This window comes from Malania oleifera, chromosome 8, assembly GCF_029873635.1.
Source record: "Malania oleifera isolate guangnan ecotype guangnan chromosome 8, ASM2987363v1, whole genome shotgun sequence".
Classification (NCBI taxonomy): domain Eukaryota; kingdom Viridiplantae; phylum Streptophyta; class Magnoliopsida; order Santalales; family Ximeniaceae; genus Malania; species Malania oleifera.
Window position 1 is genome coordinate 85628517 of NC_080424.1, and position 22284 is coordinate 85650800.

Consider the following 22284-nt stretch of genomic DNA (forward strand, 5'->3'; position numbering starts at 1 on the left):
AAATGGGTTCACTCTCATATGTGAGGAAGGGTGTCATGATCAAACGTTCCACATATTTGAAGAACTAACGCTAAAAATATGGAGTGGACTAGTCTTATAGGAAAGAAATCATGCCTTTACTAAGGTGTCGGGTCCTTCACCTTAGCATCTTTTCACTTACTCACCACATTCAATTAAGACCACCTTAGATGGACTTATTCCTAAGACTAAGTGTGAATTCAGCAAGTGCATTGGTTAGCAGAAGATTCTTCATACGTGTAGAATTGTGGTGTCGTGTCCTTAACTTGACCTCTTTATATTTGCTTGGAGCAGGTGTATATTTTTTTTTTCATTTCCTCTGCTCAAAATTTTGTTTCTTTTTCATTTTCTTTCTTTGCATGGTCAGTTAAGACAATCATTACACTCTTATATTGTCTTCATATCTCCAATGGGAATGTAGCTCGAACAAGAGTCCATGGAAAAAGTTTGTCTCTAGAGGTGGCTTAACCTTCATGTCTTGAGTAAGCTACAAGACCTAGATCTATATCTCCCCAATTAATGTCCTTTAGGCTAGCAAATGCAAAAGCAAAGACTAGTTGGCTAAAGAAATCCAGCAAAAGAAGGAAGGTTGAGTTTTATAAACTCAGAGTTTGATGTTAGCAACTCGAGAAATGAACAAATGGCTTAACGGTACCTCACAAGGTGTCATAGTCGTCACAAGTGTTCCCTTAGTGTTCTCAAAGAACCCTAAGTGCTACCAAGGTCTAAAATTTCGATTTCGACCCAAATTTCGAAGCTCCAAAAGTGCGGACATTTCGATGTCGATTTGAAAAAATAACGGAAACTAGTAGTAAAGCATGGAATTCTTTGTGAAACATTAGAAATGGATAACAATTTTAAGACTAATATATTACAAATTGAATACATCTATGTTTTGTATGAGGTGGAAAAGTTGTAAAATAGTATGTATATCAAACATGTTTGTAAGATAATGTACATTAAACATATTCAGTTAATGCAAATGAAATTCATAAATCATTTAAATATTATTTATTATACAAATATTGATAATTTAGACATGAATGGTTAAATAAAATATTACTATGAGTTTATTTTTTCATATAATTTCAAAAGCACTTGTGATAACCTTTTGTTTCAATAAAATAAATAAAATAAATTAAAAGAGAAATTTCACTTCACTCTCGAGGTTTCGATAAATTTCGACAAATTTCGCTAAAATTTTGAGGTTTCGATAAATTTCAGATGATTCGTTGAGATTTCGACGGAAATTATGCAAGACGGAAATCGACTGCCATTTCGATTTCGAAGGTGACGGAAATCGGAAATTTCGACAGTTTCGTGGAAATTTAAGACCATGAGTGCTACAAATCACGTGTAAGTATGTTTTTAGCCTTATGAAGTACCATGTAAATACAAGAGTTTACATAGCAGTATTAACCCAAACAAACCGCTAGTATAACTACCTGGAGTAATATCAAGGTATCGGCCATGTTATGCGAATTTTACACAACTAATTCACTACATTGTTAGTGAGCATAAAATCATGTAACTGAGAAGCCTATGCATGTAACATTAGGTTATATAGGTGTATGTAGAGGGTGTAATATATATGTTAACATGGCTTGGACAGATATAGTTCACTGGAAATTTTTTCAAAAATTTAAGATTTATCATTTTTGTGCATGAAATGTGCCATGCAATGTGTCACCCCCTACCCCCAACTTAGAACTTCAGTATTCTCATTGAAGTGTAGAAAGAAAGACAAAACCTGGGCATGGGAGAGGACAGTGCATGGTTCTAGTAATATCAAACAGTGTACCTGCATATTATAGAATCCCAAAATAGCATGCATGCAAAAATACACTGTAGCACAAAAAACCAGAAGATCAACAACACCATGCATTTCATTGCTTTTGAACTGAGGTTACATTATAGTGGAATTCAAAAACATGGTGGAGAAAGCCAAAAAGAACAGGTCAAAAGTGTGCCACAAGGCCCACAACAACACAACACATAAGGTGGTCATACAAAAAGTAGCTGAAATGGTCATCCCACCCTAGCCTAATCGGTCTCGGGTGCCCTGCTGGAATCACTGTCACCGAAATCACCGGAAATTGCAGCATGAGTGCGCGGAGCACCCTCCAATCTCGCGAAGGCATTGGAAACCAATGCGGGTGGTCCCGGCGAAGTGCGGGTAGATGGTGGTACCCTATAAGGGACCGACGGGGCTGTCATAGCTGCTTGAGAGCGGTGTAAGGTGGCCTCATTGGCGATATGAGGAATGGTAGCAAGGATCATCTGAACACCTGATAAAATGGTTCCCGTAATGCAGCATATGTTTCAAGGATGAAGGATTGGAGGAGTGTAAATTCCTGACGCACCTGGCTGAGTTCAGCCCATAGTTGCGGAATCGAAGGAGGGGGTGAAAGTGGCGGTGCATCAGTATGTGTGGAACGACCGTGTGCGGAAGGAGCACCAGATGGTGATCGAGAAGGCATAATGGGGAGAAACCCAGGGATGCCCTGATAGTCAAAAGCACGGAGTAGGATGAGGGCAAGCGACCAGAGAGAAACAGGAGGCGAGAAAAAAAGAGTCGGGTGTGAGTTTGGTTTTTAAACAATTCTTGACCATGTCACACTAGTCCTTGTGCTATGCGTCCTTGGTTGCACCGATGGATTTTAGCAGAAAAACATAACTTTCGACTAGGTCACCCGCCAACCGAGTGCTGGTTGTGATCATGGTCGAATCTCTCGGCATTTCCCAATTGCAGAACAGATTGAGGACTGGACTAGGTCGTCCTTGTGTACGCTAGTCACCCCTATAGTTGAACCCTTAACTTTTCTAAAGCTTACTCTAAAGATTCTAAACTCAAGCTACCCTACAATGTACACTCTTAAGGATACAAAAGGAAAGAAAAATTATCGGGTTGCCTCCCGAAAGCGTTAAGTTAATCGTCTTCAGCCAGACGCACTTAAGCTCATGTCAAACTCAACCTGGTTCAAAGTTAAGATTGATTTCTCTCTTCTTTTCCTCATTCTCGGAGTTGCATGCGCCCAACTTATTCTCAGAACTAGGGACCCGATCATGATTCGGCGGAAGTTGTTCAAAAGGTTTCCTCTAGTTTAGCGGTGGGGGGGTTTTCAGGTTGAAATGCATAATCCAACGGGTCTCTCCACAGAATTGAGAGAGACGCGTCTCCAACAATTTTATCAATCACCTCCTCATCCACAGCTTGAACAGTTTTTATTGGATGTTGGGGAGCATGAAATATATTCAGCCTCAGTTGCTTGTGGTGCCATGATATGTCTATAATCCCTGTCCTACATTGAATGTAGGCATTGGCTGTGGCTAGGAATGGTCGTCCTAGAAGGACATAGATCGAATTTGGGGAAGACTCCATATCTAAAATGATGAAATCGACAAGGTAATGGATATCTCTCACCTTGACTACCACATCTTCTATCACACCCCGGGGTTGCTTAAGAGATTGATTAGGGAAACGCAACGTGACCGTGGTTGGCTGCAAATCTCCTAAACCAACTTTCTGATAAACTGAGTAGGGTAGTATGTTCACACTTGCTCCTTTGTCCAAAAGGGTCCTATCAATAGCGTATGCACCTATTATACAGGAGACAGTGGCGGCACTGTGGTCCTTGAGCTTGAGAGGAGCAGACCCCAGAGAAATTGAGCTTACAATTTCGGTTTGTTTGACTCCTTGATTCGGGTGCACCGTGGATTTACGCTTTTGAGTGCACAACTCCTTGAGGAACTTTTTGTAATTACACATTTGTTTGATAACATATAAGAGGAAAAGATTATTCTTTGCTTTCCTAAAGGTGTTCATCATGGAATCTTCAACTTCTTCCCTCTTAGATTTCGAACTTGCCTGCAGGACAGCAGGATATGGTGCTGGAGAGGCAAAGTGTGGCAATGTTTCTCTATTGGAGGCTATGGAAATTTCGGGATTGCTCACCGAGTTAGAGGAGTATAATTCAGCATTAAGTTCTACCTCTATTATCTTCTCATCCTTACCCTTGCTTGACTTTTCTTTTACCCTCGAGTTTATCACCCCACCATTTCGCAAAGTAATTACTGCCCGGACTTGCTCATTACACGATGATGGTCCAGTGTCTGGTCCTCTAGGATGCACTGGAGGCTGATTTGACATCTTACTCTCATCTCTGCAGCTCACAGAAAGAGCTAGTTGGCCTAGAGAAGCTTCTAGCTTCGCAATAGATTGAGAGTGAGAGTAAAGTAATTACTTGTCCACCTAGTTATCGGTCTCAATGCCCTTGACCGCTCTTAGCACCGTTTCTTGGAAAGTTTGATCATATTTAGGTTGAGACGTTAGTTGCCGATAAGGAGATGGTCGAAGGGTGAGCACGGAGGGATTTTGACAGTTTTGGTTTGGGTGTGAGGATGTTGCATTGGAAGATATTTGAGGTTTTTGGTTTTGAAAGCCTGGAGCTTGTGGCCTCTAGGAGAAGTTGGGATGTTGTTTCCACCCAGGGTTGTAGGTATTAGAGTAAGGGTTGTTGGACGGCCTATCATACCAGTTGTGGGTGACTTTCACTTCCTTTTGCACAGGCTCAGGTTGGGAAGGCGCATGTGGGCAATTCTAGCATGTATGGGAGGGGTTAGAGCAAATTGCACAAACCTCTGCACACGCCATTGTTTGCAGTCTCAAGGACAAGCACTCGTCTAGTTTTTTAGATATGACGTGCAGGGTAAGGGCTAGGTCCTGGCTTCTGGTCAACTTGTAAACTCCCTTAGGTTTAGAGATTGATGGATTGGAGTGTCTACGAGCAGCAGCAATGTGCTGCTGAGAATTGTCGGCAAGATTCTCGAAGAGGATCCATGCTTCATTCTCGTGCTTTGTGAGGAAAGTAGCTCCGCTCGAGGCGTCTACCATGGATCTATCCCTCTTAGCTAACCCTTCGTTAAATGTTTGAACTAATTGCCACTTGAGAACTTGATGATGTGGGCATCTACGAAGCAGGTCCCTAAAGCGCTCTCATGTCTCAAAGAAAAGTTCTCCATCCGTCTGTGTGAAACTTGTGATTGCCCTATGCAGCTGGTTAGTCTTCCCGATTGGGAAGTAAGGAATTCATGCTACATGGTGGCCCAGTTGGTTACCAAGTTCGGTTCTAAGTACGTCAGCCAATATTTGGCCTTATCCTTCAGAGAGAATGTAAGAAGAAGGACGTTGTAACTAAAATTAGGTATACGGATGGTGGAGCAAATCTCCAAGAACTCATCCAGATGCTGATAAGGATTTTCAATGGGGTTCTCAACTTCCCATGAAAGTTGGGCAGCATCGAGATGATTGAAGTCTTAATCTCGAATTGTGCCGCCTAAACATCTGGGAACTGGATGCAGGATGGCGATGTGCATGCGTTAGGCATAAAGTAGTCCCTAAGCGGCAGAAGTGGTTGCTTTCCCACCATGGGTAGGTGGGGAGCTTGGGGTTCCGGGAGTTGCTTGGAGGGAATTGGTGGGTTTCGTTCGGCCATAACATTTGGCTCAGACCACTCAGCGATCTTTGGATTGGAGGTAAGTTTCCTAACGGACCTACGGGATCTTTCAATCTGGGATTTATAGGAACTATCTTAGGTCTCGAGAGTGCAAACCAAACATACACAGTTGAAGCACCTAGAATCAAGACTTCAGAGATAACAAACAAAAATGAAAATAAATAAAGAAAGATGAAAATAGAAGGAGAGCAAATAAAAAACACAAAGCAACAATACTCTTAAGTGGAAGTTGGCTTATAACCGTAGCCAAGTCCCTGGCAACGGCGCCAAAATTTGGTAGGCTCGCCAAGGCTTGAGTCCTTAACTAGTAAAGATAAAATTTATACTACCTAACAATCCCAATTTCAGTAGAAAGTGGAGAAGTCGGGTGTTGATCCTTAGGGACTTAAAGCGCAATTCTCAAACCACTTCCAATCTAGTTTATCATAGCCTTATGTAAAAGATAGTAAAAAGATGATATTTTTGAATTGTTTTTTATCAAATATTGGAAAACATGTAAAAGAAAGCAAGTAAATCTAAGTTAACCTTACTCCTACAAAGCAGTGTTTGGACATGAGTATAGTTTAGGATGTCGTTTTGCGTAATCTAAGTTCAGTGAGTTTACCGTACTAAACTAACCGAAACCCGGCTAAACAATCCAAGGAGCCGTTTGATGGCATAGAGTAGTAAAGGTGCATGAGCCATCCGGAGCACGGTCGGGAATTGTAGTATACTCTATCATAAACAATCACGAGAACCTCTATGGGAGACTGTAGTCTAGTACGTGTACCTGACTGAAGCAATAAAGGTGCTAATCTTGTCTCTAAACATCATCACCATCCAAACAATAAATGAAAGCGGTAAAGGAAAGTAGTAAATGAAAGTAGTAAAGAGAAAGCATGTGAAAAGATCATCCCTTTGTAATCAGAACGTCTGTCACTAATGCCAGAAAATACAACTGAATGATCATGAAATATACACTGGAAAAATTGTCATAGGCCGTCGAATACACCTTGCACAATCCAGAAATCTGCACTACTCCTAATCTAATTTGGCTCTTAATGATATCTTAAGTCTGTCACTAACCTAAGAGAGGCCAAAGAAGAACCTAGAGCTCATCTTTGAAGTGATTATTTATAGGCTCTAGGGTTTACAAAGTTCGTTGTTTGCATCAAATATTGCGTAGAAGATCGTCCTTGTTGACCAAGTTGCTCCCATGCTTCCCTTGTGTACGCCCTGGTCGAGACTCGTAGGAAATCAATAATTTGAATCTTCGATGTCTTCGACTGTGTTGCTCCCCAGGGTCTTGCTGGTCGAGTTGATGGTCAAGACTTGCAGGATCTCGATCTTCAGGAAATTTCAAAACCTCGACATAGTTGCCCCTTAAGGTCTCTTGGTCGAACACTTCGTCGAGGCTCTCGGTAATTCTGTGCTTAGTTTTGGCTCAATATCTCGATGTGGTCGCCTTGGAGAGTCACTTGGGCGAGGACTTGGTCGAACCTTGCAGCATTTTGATCTCAGTTTGAATCTTGGAATTTGCAAGTAAAGACTTAGTCGCCCCCTATGCTGCTAGTCACACCACATGGTCACACACCATCTTCTTGTCCCTTGATGATCTGAAGCTTCAGGAGCTTGACCGAGCATCTGACTTGAGCTTTGAGTCCTCCAAATCCTCCTTTGGCTTCTCGAAATGCCCAACTCCATGGTTTTAACCTGTATTTCCTAAAAAGACGAATAAACCTTGCATAGCTCCGAATAATGATAACAATGGGTAAATAAATAATACAGTGAGAATAAACAAAGGTAAATGAGGGTCTAAAATCATGCATTTTAGAGACTCATCAATATCAGAGCCTGAAATATTTTATATAGACTAGGTTTTAGACCAAAGATTTTGGACCATTGAAATACTTTTTGGGTATAGAAGTATCTATATCTTGTTTGGGAATTTTTTTTATCACAAAGGAAGCATATTCTTGATCTTTTGGATAAGACTCAACCAATTGATACGGTCGTGAATCCTAATAGCAAGTTAGTGTTGGATATGGGTGATTTGTTGCCTAACGTAGGACGATATTGGAGACTTGATGGAAAGTTGAATTATCTTATAGTCACTTGGCTGGACATGTCTTTCAATACAAGTGTTGTGAGTTAATTTCTAGATTCTCTCATGACATGTCATTGGGAAACAGTAATTCGCATCTTGAGATATCTTAAAGGTGCAGCTGGGAGAGGTCTCTTATATTTTGAGACCAAGGTCACATTAATATTTAGGAGATATACTGATGTAGATTGGGTTGGATCACCTTCAAACAGAAGATCTACAACTAGGTATTGTATCTTTGTTGGTGGTAACTTGGTTTCTTGGAAGAGTAAGAAACCAACTGTAGTAGTCAGATCAAGTGCTGAGTCATGAGGCCATTGTTCATACTACATGTGAGCTTATTTTGTTGAAAAACATGTTGGAAAAATTGGGTTTTTCACATTCTTGGTCTATGGAGTTGTTGTGTGATAGTCAAGCTACTCTTCATATTGCCTCCAACCCGGTCTTCCATAAGTAAACAAAACATATTGAAGTTGATTGCCCCTTTGTTCGGGAGAAACTTGTGCAGAAGCTCATTACCACCACTAATGTGAAGTTTGATATGTAGCTTGATGATTTGTTTACCAAAGCTTTGTGGGGGTTGCTCATGTTAAATTTATTTGTAACAAGCTAGTAGCATATGATATCTAAGCTCCAACTTGAGGGGGGAGTGTTAATGGTTATTTGTCATTTAGTATTATTAGTGCGTTAAAAGTTATTTTAACGAGTAAGGGTTAGTAAGGGCATTTTGGACATTAGAATATAGTTAGCTGTCATTTAGTATTATTAGTGTGTTAAGGGTTATGTTAGTAAGTGAGGTTTAGTAAGGGTTTTATGGTCACTAGAATGTATTTGATACATATTGTAATTAGAGGAGGGACCGATCATTGTCTTTAGTCAAAAATCTCAACAAACATGAGACTTAATTAATCTTTTAAAAGTTCCTTATTCTTACATCGCATGACTGTATTTATAGGTGACTAAGAAACCCTAGAGATAAAATTACAAAATAACCCCAAAATAATAAAAAATCATTAACTAACCCCCAAAGTAATTAAAAATTATTGAATTAAATAAATTGATGTCTTGAAACTAATATAAAATACCTAATTTCTTAAATCTAGGCCTTTTATATGACTGTTTAGAAGGCGGCAAATGCAGTTCTCTATCAATAATGATTAATAGGTCATTTTACGGTTTAATAATTTACTTGATTCGTATTCCACTTTGGTACTTATGGTGATGCCCTTGGATTACATTATCCTTTTATGATTAACAAAATTTTCCTTTGGAAAAAGTTAAAGTTTCATATAAACCAAACGGGCAACTATACAAACACAGACCCAAAACTTTACATCACCGCTACTCTACCCTGTATCTTCTAGTTTCTATAATAGTTTTGTTAATCAAACTATCGAAACCCTCATTACTTCTAAGGATTACCTCATTCATGAGTTTCCATACAAAATATACAGTGGCTGCCCATATTGTGTTGACCTTTTGTCTCACATCGCCACGCATCCCTTCAATCCAGTTTAGAACATCCTCCCAATTATGGCTCCTGGTATTCTAGGAGGTGCCCTCCAAAAGTTTTTCCAAAATAGTCCTCTGGACTGAACATTGGAAAAATAGATGATTTCTAGTCTCCCTATGGTTCTTAACATAGAACACAGTTTTGTTAGTTATGTTTTCCAAAGAAAGGATTTTGTCCTTGGTTGAAAGCCTGTTCAAAGCTGCCAACCAGCAGATAAAAGAATGTCTCGGTTGAGCTTGCTTAAACCAGACTACTTTGCTCCAACTCACTGTCTGCCCCCTCTGTCTTATGGTTTCCCAAGCTGATCTGAAACTGAACTCATCATTCAAACCCCCTTCCCATCTTAGTTTATCTGAAGTACTACTAAGAGAGTGAAAGCTTACCTTCTGAATCAAGTTTGCGGAGCAGCCCCCGGATCTCCTTGGCCAGTTCGATGAGGAATTAGAGATAAAGTTCTGTACAGTGGTGTATTTCTGGATCCCAGCTCATACTGCAGCTTGCAGCCGTAGTGATCAATTGAAGGGCTGCAAGGGTGCCAGTTATAAAAAAGGATCTGAATGGGGCTACCATTTCCCACCTTCCATTTGATTTTCTTATAATGTCTTTCCTGCAGTTCAAGATTTCTTTCCAGCAGCAAGAGTCATATTGCCTGATCTGCAACTCTCAAAAAAATTTTTCCTTGATTTTATGTGTGTATCCAGATCACCCATAAGAAGGCTTTAGAATTACAAATAAACCAGCAAAGCTTCATAACTGCAGTTGTTTTCCAATCTGAAAGAGATTTCAGAAAAAGACCTCCTTTTGTAACAGACTTACAAACATTGCCCCAGCTGACTTTACATGCCTTGGAGTTCTAATCATTGCCCTTCCACAAGAAACAATTAAACTTCCTTTCAACCTCCTTGAGGACAGAACAAGGAAAATTAACCATTCCAGCCCAGAAAGAAAGGATACTATGTAGTACCGATTTCAGCAGTTGAAGCCTACCTGCATAGGTGAGAAGTTTGTAGGCCTAGTGATTAAGCTTGCCCCCAATCTTTTCAATTAGAACTTGACAATCAGCCTTACTCCCTTTTTGTGCTGAGAGGGAGGCCATGGTAATGAACTAGTAACATTCTCCTTTTAATGCCCAACAAAGTAGTCATTTGCTCCACCTCTGCATGATCAATCCTTGAAAAGAAAACCGCAGATTTAGCTTCATTACAACAAAGCCCAGACATCCCGTAAAAAATACCCAAAAGCCTCTTAACTCATCTGGCAGAAATAGGGTCCCCTTTGGTAGAAATCAAAAATCATCAGCAAAACACAGATTTACCAGCTGAATCTTCTCACACTTAGCATGGAAGGAGAGGAAATGATTAGCACCGGCATTCCTCAACATTATACTGAAAACCTCCATGACCATAACAAACAGGTAAGGGGATAAAAAGGTCGCCCTCTCTTAACCCTTACTCCCCTGTAAAGAAACCCCTTGCAGTCCCATTGGTGAGAATTGAGTACCAAATACACTCCCCAATACATTGAACAATCTCCAAGGGGGTATCTAGGCATTCCAAAACCCGCAAGAAAAACCTCCAGCTAACAGAGTCATAAGCCTTCATAAGATCGACCTTAAGGGCCATTTTAGGTGTCCCTAAGTTCAGATGATATTTGCTCAACAGCTCTTGTGCCAGGAGAAAGCTATCATTGATGCTCCTCCCTTTAATGAAAGCAAATTGATTCAAACCCACGAAATCGCCAATTCAAGTCTGCAATCTATTTGCCATCAGCTTGGTAATACATTTGTAAGTAAGATTACAGCAAGAAATGGGTTTGAAATCTTTCATGTTGGCAGGATTCTTAACCTTAGGAACCAGAGTAATGAAAGTAGTGTTGATGTGGTTCAAAATCTTCCTTTCCTTGAAAAATGACGGGCACTGCTTCAACAACATCCTCCCCAACTATCGGCCAGCGCAACTTAAAGAATTTTGTATTGAACCCATCAGACCTTGGGGCCTTTTGATCTGCAAAATAAAACATAACTTCTTTGTTCTCATTGCCTGTTATCTCCTTACTCAGCTTTTGCTTATGCTCCTTTTGCTAGGTGAAACCAATGGTCTCTTTCAAATAAGCAATATTGCAGTCTGAAACATTATCATCAACCCTTCCCAGTAAGTTCTCATAGTAATGCAGGATAACTGTAGTTATATCTTCATCCTCCTTTACTGAATCATCTCTCTCATTTTGAATATACTTGATCTGGCTTTTCAAACACTTCCCTTTAACAAAGGTATGGAAGAAGCTATTGCTGTCACCCAATCTTATCCAGTCAATCCTGGACTTCTGTCTCATCAAATCTTCCTCCTGATTATACAACTCCAAAAACAGTCTCTTCTTTTGGTTAGCCGACTCAGGGCCGATTAGGCCGTTTACCACTCCTTCAGCAGAAAGCAAATCTTATGATTAACAATTACATTCTCTTTTTCTCTTTTCTTTGTGTAATTTCATTTATTTTTTGCATTGTTTAATTGACATTTTTGGCTTTCATTAGCAGCATTGCAGTGTTTCTGTTATTAAATTATTTCTTACTTGTTTTCCTTGTAATAGGGTGATCGAATGCGGCAGGCTGTCTTAGAGAAGGTTCAACCCAGCCAACTTCAAATTATCTCATTTCTGGAAGAAAAAGTTCTTCAAAAACTCCGTGAGAAAGAAATTCAAGTGGAGACCTTGAACACAAAGAATATGGAGCTTGAAGAGCAAGCGGAACAGTTGTCTTTGGAAGCTGGTGCTTGGCAACAGCAGGCCAAGTACAGTGAAAACCTGATCATGACCCTGAAGTTCAATCTCCAGCAAGTCTATGCTCAGAGTAGAGATAGTAAAGAAGGGTGTGGGGACAGTGGGGTGGATGATACAGCTTCTTGCTGCAATGGCCGTGCTGTTGATTTCCACTTGCTTTGCAAGGAAACCAATGATATGAAAGAGTTGATGACTTGCAAGTGCTGCAGGGTCAATGAAGTATGCATGCTTTTGATACCTTGCCATCATCTTTGCCTGTGTAAAGATTGTGAAAGTAAGCTTAGTTATTGTCCCCTGTGTCAATCATCTAAATTAGCTGGCATGGAGGTCTACCTGTAAAGGGATAGATGGAACATTCTGACGTGATATTAGAGTTATATGAAATGTAGTCAAAATTTGTTTACTGTTGCTTTTTTATTTATTCTTTGCTTATTTATCATTTCTGTATGCTCGACATTTTTAGCATTGCGCATTGTGAGATGTTCTGTTAATCACTTACGAGAATGATCTGATTAGTGGTGTAAATTGTATTTCTTTAGTTTGATATAGACTGGTTTAGTAGTGTCTGGAATTTCTAGATTGCATGATGGTCAATTTTTTATATCTCTACTCTGAAGGTGCCTTAAGCTAGTTCTGCTTTTATACATCTATTAGCAGATTCTGTATTTGTTTTTTCCGATCTTGAATCAAGGAAGATTTTGTGGTATTTTGTTCCAAGATTAAATAAAATTAAGGATTAGTGGCTAGTTTAGTGGTGAAAGTATCAGGCTTTCAGGTGTGAAGGTGCAGGTTTTGTCTTAGGGATGATTCCTATGAAATGATCTGACTAGTGCAGAAATTGTATTCCTTTGATTTGGTGTGTATATTGTTTTAATAGTGTGTGGAATTTTTAGATTGTGCAGTGGTCATTTTTTATTTCTCCTACAGTTAAGGTGTTTTCGGCTGGTTCTGCTTTTATACATGTATTGGCTGATTCTATTTTAATTTATTTTTTTGTGGTTTTGAATATAGGAAAGATATTTGTGGGATTTTGTTTCTGGATTAAATAAAATTAAGGGCGAGTGGCTAGTGTAGTGTTGAAAATATCAGGCTTTTAGGTGTGAGTGTGCAGGTTCGTGCCTTTGGGATGATCACAATGCCCAGAGTCCTAGTCCCGCATTAGTGTAGTGTTGAAAATATCAGGCTTTTAGGTGTGAATGTGCAGGTTTGTGCCTTTGGGATGATCTCATTGCCTAGAATCCTAGTGCCGCATTAGTTGTGGAGGGGATATTTATGCAGCTTATGAGCTTGGACAACCCTACTACCTAGCAATTTGGCTCAAGCATTTTGGGGCTCGAAAAGTTTTTGGTCAACTAGCCCAACATGCTCAGTAGTAGGCTTCCCCAAGCCTATAAGTCTCACAAATATCCTAGTGTAGGTTGGGCTACGGAATTAATTGCTTTCATGCTCCTGTGTTTTTGTTCAACTTCAAGTTTTTTTTTTTCTTCTACAAAAGAGGGCGGCTCCTCCATTTATTTATTAATATACCCTCACTTTTGGCGGAGGAATACCGTGGTTACAAGATAAAACAAAAGGGAGAGTAAAGAAAAACCCTCCCAAAAAAAAACCAACACTAGCAACCAACCAAATTAGGACAAAACAACTAAACATAACTAACAAAGAAGATAAAGACATAAATACAACCAAAATAAAAACAAAATACACCAAAAGAAACTCTAGAGTTGAATTAATGACGAACGAAAACGAGACCCCACCTATCCATCCGAAGAATACCTTTCAGATAACATGGTAGAAGGTGTTCAACTTCAAGTTGAGTCTCTGCGCTTCCTCATATGGGACAAAGCTGTGGGTAGGTTTTCTATAGGATGAGTGCTCTTCCCATTGACTCGTAGATTCACAAACATTTAACCCTTTAGCTTGGGCAACTTTAAGTTCATTCGTCTGCCTCTCCAACGTATTAAGTAACCACATTGCATTCATAATTGGGGTTTCTTTCTTATACTTATCCTATCCTTTTGTCCCCTCTGCAACGGAAGCTTGAACGACATTGAGTGATGACTCGTGAGGGTAATCAACAACTCTATGAGTGCCTCAATATAAGAACCCAGTAACTTACCTATACCAGCATGTGTATTGAAAGCTTAAGACGAGGAGGCTTCCTTTGAAGTTGGTGCGTTGGTGTCTACTCTCCACTTTTGGGTTTGTTCTTTTTGAAAGTCTTTCTGTTGTTTCCACCTGACGAGGCTCTCTTTTTAGGTGTGGATAAATTCTCTCCAGTGTAGTCAATCAAGTGTTTCACGTCAACTTGTATGGTATGCAAGTTTGAACTCTTTGTATATGAAGTTCAACCCTTGCCCATGGTTTCAAACTTTCAAGTAAATAGAACTACTCTTTATCTAACATGTCCTGAATATCAAACATCAAAGTAGAGAATTGTTGAACATATCTTCTGATTATTTTGATGTTATTAAAATCTTGCAATTCACATCTAGCATACTCAGCATTCTCATGAAAGAATTGGGCGCTCTCTCGTCAAGTAGTATCATTTATACACCAACCATTTTGTATCTCATTGTACTTGGTAGGCCATTTCAACTTATGTCCACACTTAAGCACATAGTAGCCACGGATACTTTCGCCGCCTCTGATTTGGCTTTAATTGCACGAAAGTATTGTTCTATGGCAAATAAAGAGTTCTCCAACTTTTTAACATCAAATCCTTAACTGCAGTGGGTAATGGGATAATTGATACTTGATATACTCCAAAGGTGGAGGTGCGAAAACTAGAACCTTATGGCAGCACATGGGATGCAAAGGGTTTGGACAGCTTCCTAGGCACATAGAGCAGTACTTTGAGGCCATTGGGTGGTGGATGACAAGGGGAAGGTGCAGAGAGTCACACTTAATCTCATGGATACAATTGCTCTATTGTGGGACGGATGCATGAAGATATTGCGAAGGGCTTGAGCAAAATTGATACTTAGTAAGATTTGAAAAGAGAAAACAAGTGGCAATTTTACCCCAAAAATGTTGCTTAGTATGCGAGGAAAGCAGATGGAGGAGTTGCAGCAAAGGGGAACTATTCAGGAATACATGAAGAATTCTCCTTACTTCGGTGAATGTTTCCGAGGAGGAGCTCTTCTTCAAGTTCATTGATGGACTCCAACCGCATGCAAAGATCAAGCTGCAGCTTTTGTTTGTGGGGGTGAAAGGGGGGGGGGGGGGTGCAAGATGTCAGAAGTGCCACCATTGTTGCCAAGTCATTCATGGATAACACATCATCATATCATTTAGCTGATTGGTAATGACCTCAAAAAAGGGGTAATAAGCATGATTGTAATGGGGGAAGGAATCACTCACCTAACTGGATGGGAAAAGCACTAGAAAGGTTCAAGGGGTAAGAATCAAGGGAGGGATTGGGTTGGATTTAGTTGCGTTTGTGTGAGGAGTTGCTCATAACAAGGGAATGCCCCCAAATGAAGCAAATTGAGTGCCATGATGTCTCATTTGGAGGAAGAGGAGAACAAGGCCAAATGCATCATAGAAGAACACATACGAATGGGATCCTTCAGCTCTCAAAACTATAGGCACAAGGGAGGCAAGGTGAGAGGCACGATGTTGCGACTTTGAGAGGCATGGTGAGAGGCATATTGGGTGAACCACCCAACCATTGATTGAAACAAGAGCCACCGACAATGGAAGCAAGGAGCTTGGGATTACAAATCTCCAAGGAAGATAGGTATTTGAAATTGTGAATTTGGAGCGGGTGTCCATACATGGGGTTTTGCATAAGGAGAAACTCTACATTGGTGATTGGAATGGCACTATGGGTTTCACCATCGTGGATATGACTCATGTGGTTGTGTTCATGATAGATTTCTTTGGACGAGTCTAAGGTTGTGATTATGCTGAGAAGTTGACTACTAGTGTTCCTATGAGGGGAGCTTGTATAGTGAAGATGTCAACACAAAAGGGGAAGGGTATCCATGCCATGTCGATATTGTTGCTTCAATTATTGGGGAATATATGTGGAAGGCTGCGGGCGAGCAGGGACAAGCAAGGAGCTAGGCAAGAGAATTTTATGTAGAAAGACATCTCCAAAGCGCCACAACAAGGGCGCTACGAAAATGGGTGAGGGAGAATGTCAACGCCAAGCATACAAGTGATGATCTCATGCCATACATGGCGAACCATATTGGTGACTAGATGACAAGTAGGCAGCTTGTGTTGACAATGCTTGTACAAGGGATGGATTTTTCTATAGTAATCTAGGTTTTTCCCCATGTAGAAGTGAAACTTCTACATCATGTTTGGTTTGTGAAATGAAATGGGTAGAAAAGGAATGGTATAAAAATTTAAATGGGAAACACGATGAAATAAAAGTGATAAATGTGATTCTATTCCCTCCGATTCCATCCCATTCATTCGTATCAAACATGCAGCTAGAGTATTCTTGTGAGTTGACACAAAGGGGGAACATTTAATGGCATATTTGTTGGATGGAATATTATTTGGCATATTTCTCTGGGCGGAATATTTGGGGATTATTCTTGGGAGCTTTGATATTAGCCATCCATTACAAGGTGAGGTGGCTAGACCCTGGGGAAGGTGGTTTGGCATGGATAACATAAAAAAGGTCTCCACCTCATTTGTAATCATCTACTAGAAGCTTGTAATCTTTCCTTACATGATGGTGAATTCTTTTTCTTTTTTGCTACACCGTATTTTATGAAATTCCTCCCCGCCCCTGCTGGGATGACTTATTTGTTAAAAAGAAAAGGCTGGCTATGACATAGGGATTGCTTATCTTAGTCAGCTGCATGGGATTGGCCAAAGGAGGAGCCAGCTCTAGCATCCATGACACCTGCACATGTATAGAAAGAGGAGGCATAAATAACTCATTTAATCGTATCTCTATTATGATCTTTGTTTTGAATTCATGTTGTGGAAGTGGGGTGTATCCTTCTTTAGGAAAAACTTTTGTTGTCTTCTTGCTTGAAATTTTAGTTAAGTCAAAACTTTTTATAGGGCTTAATGCTGGCTAGATGTGGCCAATAATAGTGAAATTATATCTGAATACTTCGTGAATTGAGTAATTGTAATGCAATGACATGCCATTTATGTTCTTATGAATGTTATTGTCATTAATGAGCATGTACTGCATTAATAACCCCTAAATCAAACTAGAGATAAAGTTGACATTTATTGCATATCATTGCATTGTAGTAGCACTATAGTGTCACGGTCGCACATCGAATGTGTTCTAGGGAGACCTTGGGCTTATAAGGATGGTTTGGACTCCAAGAATGTGAGACACCTTTTATAGGAAAAATCCGTGAGGCCAGTGGGCCAAAGCAGACACAATACCTCACCAGGGTTGGGTACAAGATCGTTGCATTTGGTATCAGATCTACCCTGAGGATACTATCATGCAGGTAGATCCTACACAAAGGTGTAAGCCACTCTAATGAGGACGTCAGAGATCAGACGGGAGAATTTGTCACGGTCCCACATTAGATGTACTAGGGAGATCTTAGGCTTATAAGGATGGTTTGGGTTCCAATTATGTGAGGCGCCTTTTATAGGACAAATCTGTGAGGCGAGTGGTCTAGTAGACCAAAGTGGACAATACCTCACCAGAGTTGAGTCCAAGACCGTTAATGCAATGACATGTCATTTATGTTCTTATGAATGTTACTGTCATTAATGAGCATGTAATGCATTAATAACCCCTGAATCAAACAAGAGATTAAGTTGACATTTGTTGCATACCATTGCATTGTAGTGACACTGAAGCTAATGTTAGAAGTTTAAAATGTTATTAATAGCAAGTCTGGTCAACATTAGTCCAGCCAATGAGGCCTTACCCTGGTGGTAAAATGAGCTGAGATCAAGGCCTTGGAACCATGAGGTGTCATGTCTGGTGTCCACCTCCTGTTGGTTATTGTATATATTTCTGCTCTTATCAGAGATTCACATAAATCTATACATCTAGGTTCAAGCTCTGTTCGTGTACACATGTGGGTTTCTCTTCAACAATATGTTGGCTTTTGCTCAATCTGTTGTTGGTTGTTGTATCCTTTCATTCAATTGTTGAAAAGTTCAAAGTAGTAAGCAGGCATTGTATGTGCTCGTATGCTGTGCACAATTATATTTTCACCAGAACTTTGTAGCCAATGTAGGCAATCAAGGACCTTCTAAACACAACCATGACCGACGAAGTACCTGATAAGAGTCAAAAGTAACTTTTAAAGCAAGTATGACCCTGTAAAATTTCAGTAACTCTAATTGAATGGCGAAGTTCTTGTTATAATATTGTTCACTACCAATAGAAATTGTGAGAACAAAGTGTATTTAAAGCTGTAATGTTTTAGATTGAGGTTGCAAACACCATTTTGGGGCTAAAATCTGATGACATTTCCCGAAAAATGCTTGTATTAGCTTCTGTATTGGAGCTTCTGCTCAAGCATCCTCCTTTTTGTTTGTTGATCAAATGTAGCTGTGGCAAGCCCTGGTAAGGTTCTGTACTTTGCATCAAATTAGCAACAATTTGATAGACGGCTCATTGGGATAGATGAGCAAAACCCCCCCTTTAGAAAATCTATATATTTGGAATATAAGCCTGAGTATCTAGGAAAAAGTAGACTATTTGATGGAAGAACAAGGGATCCTGGTATTTTTTATACTCATCGTTATGATTCTCTGCAGTCTCGGAGTTCTAGCTTATCTAAAGTGTATTAAAAAACCAGATTCTTTTGATTGTATTTTAATCTTTACTAGCTATTAGGCTCTGTCAGAAGATATGGCCATTGATTTATTTTAGTTGATGCCTCTGTAATTGACATATCTCTATAAATTACCCAGCAATTGGGATTTGTTTTGAGAATGTGTGTTTAAATTTTACTCTGTAATAACAGTTTCAATTGCAGACTATTTGATATCCGTTTTGACTTTTTTAGTTTACTTATTTGCTCCTCTCTTGGCAAAGCAATTATGAGTATTAATCTTTGATATAGGAGGATTGTCTTGTTTTATTGCATAGTTTCCAGAATTAATCTTTGTTTTCTGAAATTTTATGTTGTCGCATATCTTGGTGATCGAAAACTATTCAAAGATGTAAGAGGGTTAATTTGGTTTGTAACTGATGGATTAGTGACTCACAAGAAATATAACTGTCTTCTGCTTTATGAGTTTCAGTATTGTATATAGCAGCTGAAAGTCATGTTTGAAACAAACATTACTTAAGATTCAGCTGCATGCATATAGGTCAGCAGTTTCTGTGGTATAAATCTTTTTAAGACTTATATTTCTTTTCAAGAACCGTGGGAGTATTTCAATTCCAGAGATGCCTTGTGAAGCAAGGGTTCGGTAGTCCCATGTTTTTGGTTCTTGCCTCTTTCTTGTTTGTGCTCTCTGTGGACAGGCGTGCACTGCAGGATTGTGAATTACCTGGGTTCAGGTTTATGATAACCCATCTTGATGTCAACCAAGCCTCTGTTTTCTGTTTAATGATCTTCAGAAGCTAGAAACTGGTTTTAGTTAGATGGCTTGAAAATGTTTAGAATTAAAACATCCATGCTTGTCGTATCTTCTTCTCCTGTGTAACTTACGACATTCTTTTATTATTTAGACATTGAACAATAAAAGTCTTGTTTTATTTTTTAGTTAGAGTAATTCTCATCAATGGATTTGTGATTCGCTTTAGTCAGAGGGGGGATTGATGTATCATGTGTAAGGTTTTATTTTTGTTTTTGAAGTACATTATGGATGACAAAACTTAGCCTGCTGATTCAGTATTTCCATTTGTTAATGTGGCAGAATTTAGGTGGGATGCATATGTTTGTCAGTATCCCAACATTGGATGTTTGAATTTGTTGGCTGCTGTGTCTGGAAGCATGCTGTGAATCTGAAAGGGTCATTAGGGGTTCCTGGATCCTTCAGCTAAGGTAGTTGACTAGGATATTAAACGGGTGATACCAAATTTTTTCCTGCCATTATCCTTAAAAATTATCAGGTGCATCTTCCTTTCCCTGTCGGTACCCCCCCAACAGCTAGTGTCCATCCCAAATCATGGGGCGACTGGGATGCCATTGCGAGAAACTTGAGATCCTTTGCTTGCTTGGTTGAACTACTGAATTTCACAGGGTCTTAACCGATCACATGATATCATCTAGCGACAACATCCATTGGTCGTCCTATGATAAAAAGAGTTTCTGCTTAGGCTGCTTTAATGCTTCAATGGCCCTTGTGTCCTAATGTGGTGGCGTCATGTGGCAACAGTTGATTTCTTCAGAGGCTTCAATGCTATTGAGACATTCCATGAGGTACTGGACTAGTGAAATCTTCCATAGTGCATACCTAACAATTTTGATGACTTAATATTTTAGCTATGCAAGCAAACATATAGACCGAAAAATAGATTGTAGAATGAAGTACCCAACTTTAAAATGGATTTATTTATTTTACAGGAAACCACTTAGTTCTATCTAACCCGAGCTGAGCCTGGTCCTTTGGGTATTTAAGGTTGAGGCCAAGCCTAGCCTAGTTGGGAATAACCCAACTCGTCCTTTGGGTCTTGGGGCGTCCCTATAATTTGTGTTATTTTTAGGGTTTTGAAATTGACAAGAGGTGATACTTGAGGTCTTGCAAGGGGAAACTAGAGATACTAGTGCATTTGGTATTTTTTTTTTTATATAGTTTTTATAATTTAAATTATTTGTTTTTTTTTTTTTTTTTTTACTCTTTAGAGTTTACTTTTTCCAACTTTAATAAAAATTATTATAAGTTTGTTAGGTGCCAGTGTCCAGAATCGGATGTGTATTGGGGAGATATTAGGTTTAGATTTGAGCTACAACTAATATGATGTCTTTTATAGGATAAATTTATGAGATTAGTGGGGCAAAATGGATAATACTTCATTGGCGTTAGGTCTAAGACCATTATAGTTGGTATTAGAGCTACCCTGAGATACTATTATGTGGCTGGGTCTTACATAGAGAGGTAAGCCATTTTGAAGAAGGTGTTAGAAATTGGACAAGAGAGCATATCATGGTCCCACATTAGATGTGTTTTAGGGAGATTTTGGGCTTATAAGGATGATCTAGGTTCCAACTATGTGAAACGTTTTTTTGTAGGACAAATCTATGAAGCTACTAGGCCAAAACGATTAAGCATGCATGTCGCAGTCCCTCGTCATATATTTATAAGGGAGATCTTGGGCTTATAAAGTAGGTTTGGGCTCCAACTACGTGACGTTTTTTATAGGATAAATCAGTGATGTTAGAGGGCTAAAACGGACAATTTTTCACCAGAGTTGGGTCGAAAACCATTACATTTGGTATTAGAGCCACTCTGGGGGTATTGCTATCATGTGAGTGGATTTTGCAAAGAGGTATAAGCCACTCTGATGGTAAGCCATTGTAACGAGTGCGTCAGAAATCAAACGAGAGAGTATGTAACGATTCCACATTAGATATATACTATGCAGATTTTGGCCAGGTTTATAAGGATGGATTGGATTCCAACTATATGAAACACCTTTTATAGGACAAATTTGTGAGGTTAGTGGGTTAAAACAGACAATACCTCATTGAAGTTAGGTCTAAAACCGTTACACTAGGCGTAAATGATCTAGAGGTAATAAGATTTATGATTGAAATTTTAATATTATAAAAGGATATTTTGGAAATGTCAAAATAGTGTGAACCAAAGAGTAATGGTTTGTTGTGTAATTAAAATTTTGTGTCAAGGACACTGACAGTAGTAGATGGTTGGTACCCAATATTTTTTCCTTTTTGTGTAGGCAACAAATGTTGAATGTTGAGATTAATTACCTATTTGGGAGCTTGAATTGGGATTTAATTTTAAATTTTGATAAATATAAATAATATATAATATAAAAGTATATTGGGTTACATTTAAATACATGCCAATTAAAATCAAGTTTTGAAATTTTTATTTATGACTAACAACATGTGAGAAAAATTTTAATTTTCATTTGACAAATTTTTTATCGGCATGTGGGAGATAAATCTTTGCATCTTTAGTTAGAGAGAATCTTTGAAGGTTGCATCTATGTAGGGGTGGCGAAATGGGTTCGCGTGTCGAGTCCGAGCGGATCGCCAATGGGTCGAGTCATCGGATCAATATTAAACGGGTCACAGACATGCGAACCCTAATAAACGAGCGGGTCATGGGTTACACGTTTAAAAAATATAATTAATTTATTTTAATTCTTTTTAAAAAAGTTTCATATAAAATGACATTTTTTTTATTAAAAAAACACTCCATTTTATTTATTAATATCTAAATAAAAATAACATAAAATGTAAAGAAATAATACATCTCTTCAATTGATAATTTTTAAAAAAATGTATAAT

General features: G+C 39.1%; 1 protein-coding gene and 1 non-coding gene across 2 annotated transcripts in view; both read left to right on the forward strand.

Annotated features, from left to right (window-relative positions):
• Positions 1–12476, forward strand: part of LOC131161749 (probable BOI-related E3 ubiquitin-protein ligase 3) — a 36350-nt gene extending 23874 nt beyond the window's left edge. The window contains exon 4 of the mRNA XM_058117707.1: positions 11717–12476. Within this exon, the coding sequence (XP_057973690.1) occupies positions 11717–12244 (528 nt within the window). The 3' untranslated portion in view covers positions 12245–12476. The remainder of the gene's footprint in view (positions 1–11716) is intronic.
• Positions 4971–5076, forward strand: LOC131163158 (small nucleolar RNA R71). The gene has a single exon (XR_009138937.1). It is a non-coding gene; the product is annotated as a small nucleolar RNA R71 (small nucleolar RNA).
• Positions 12477–22284: the final 9808 nt, after the last annotated feature.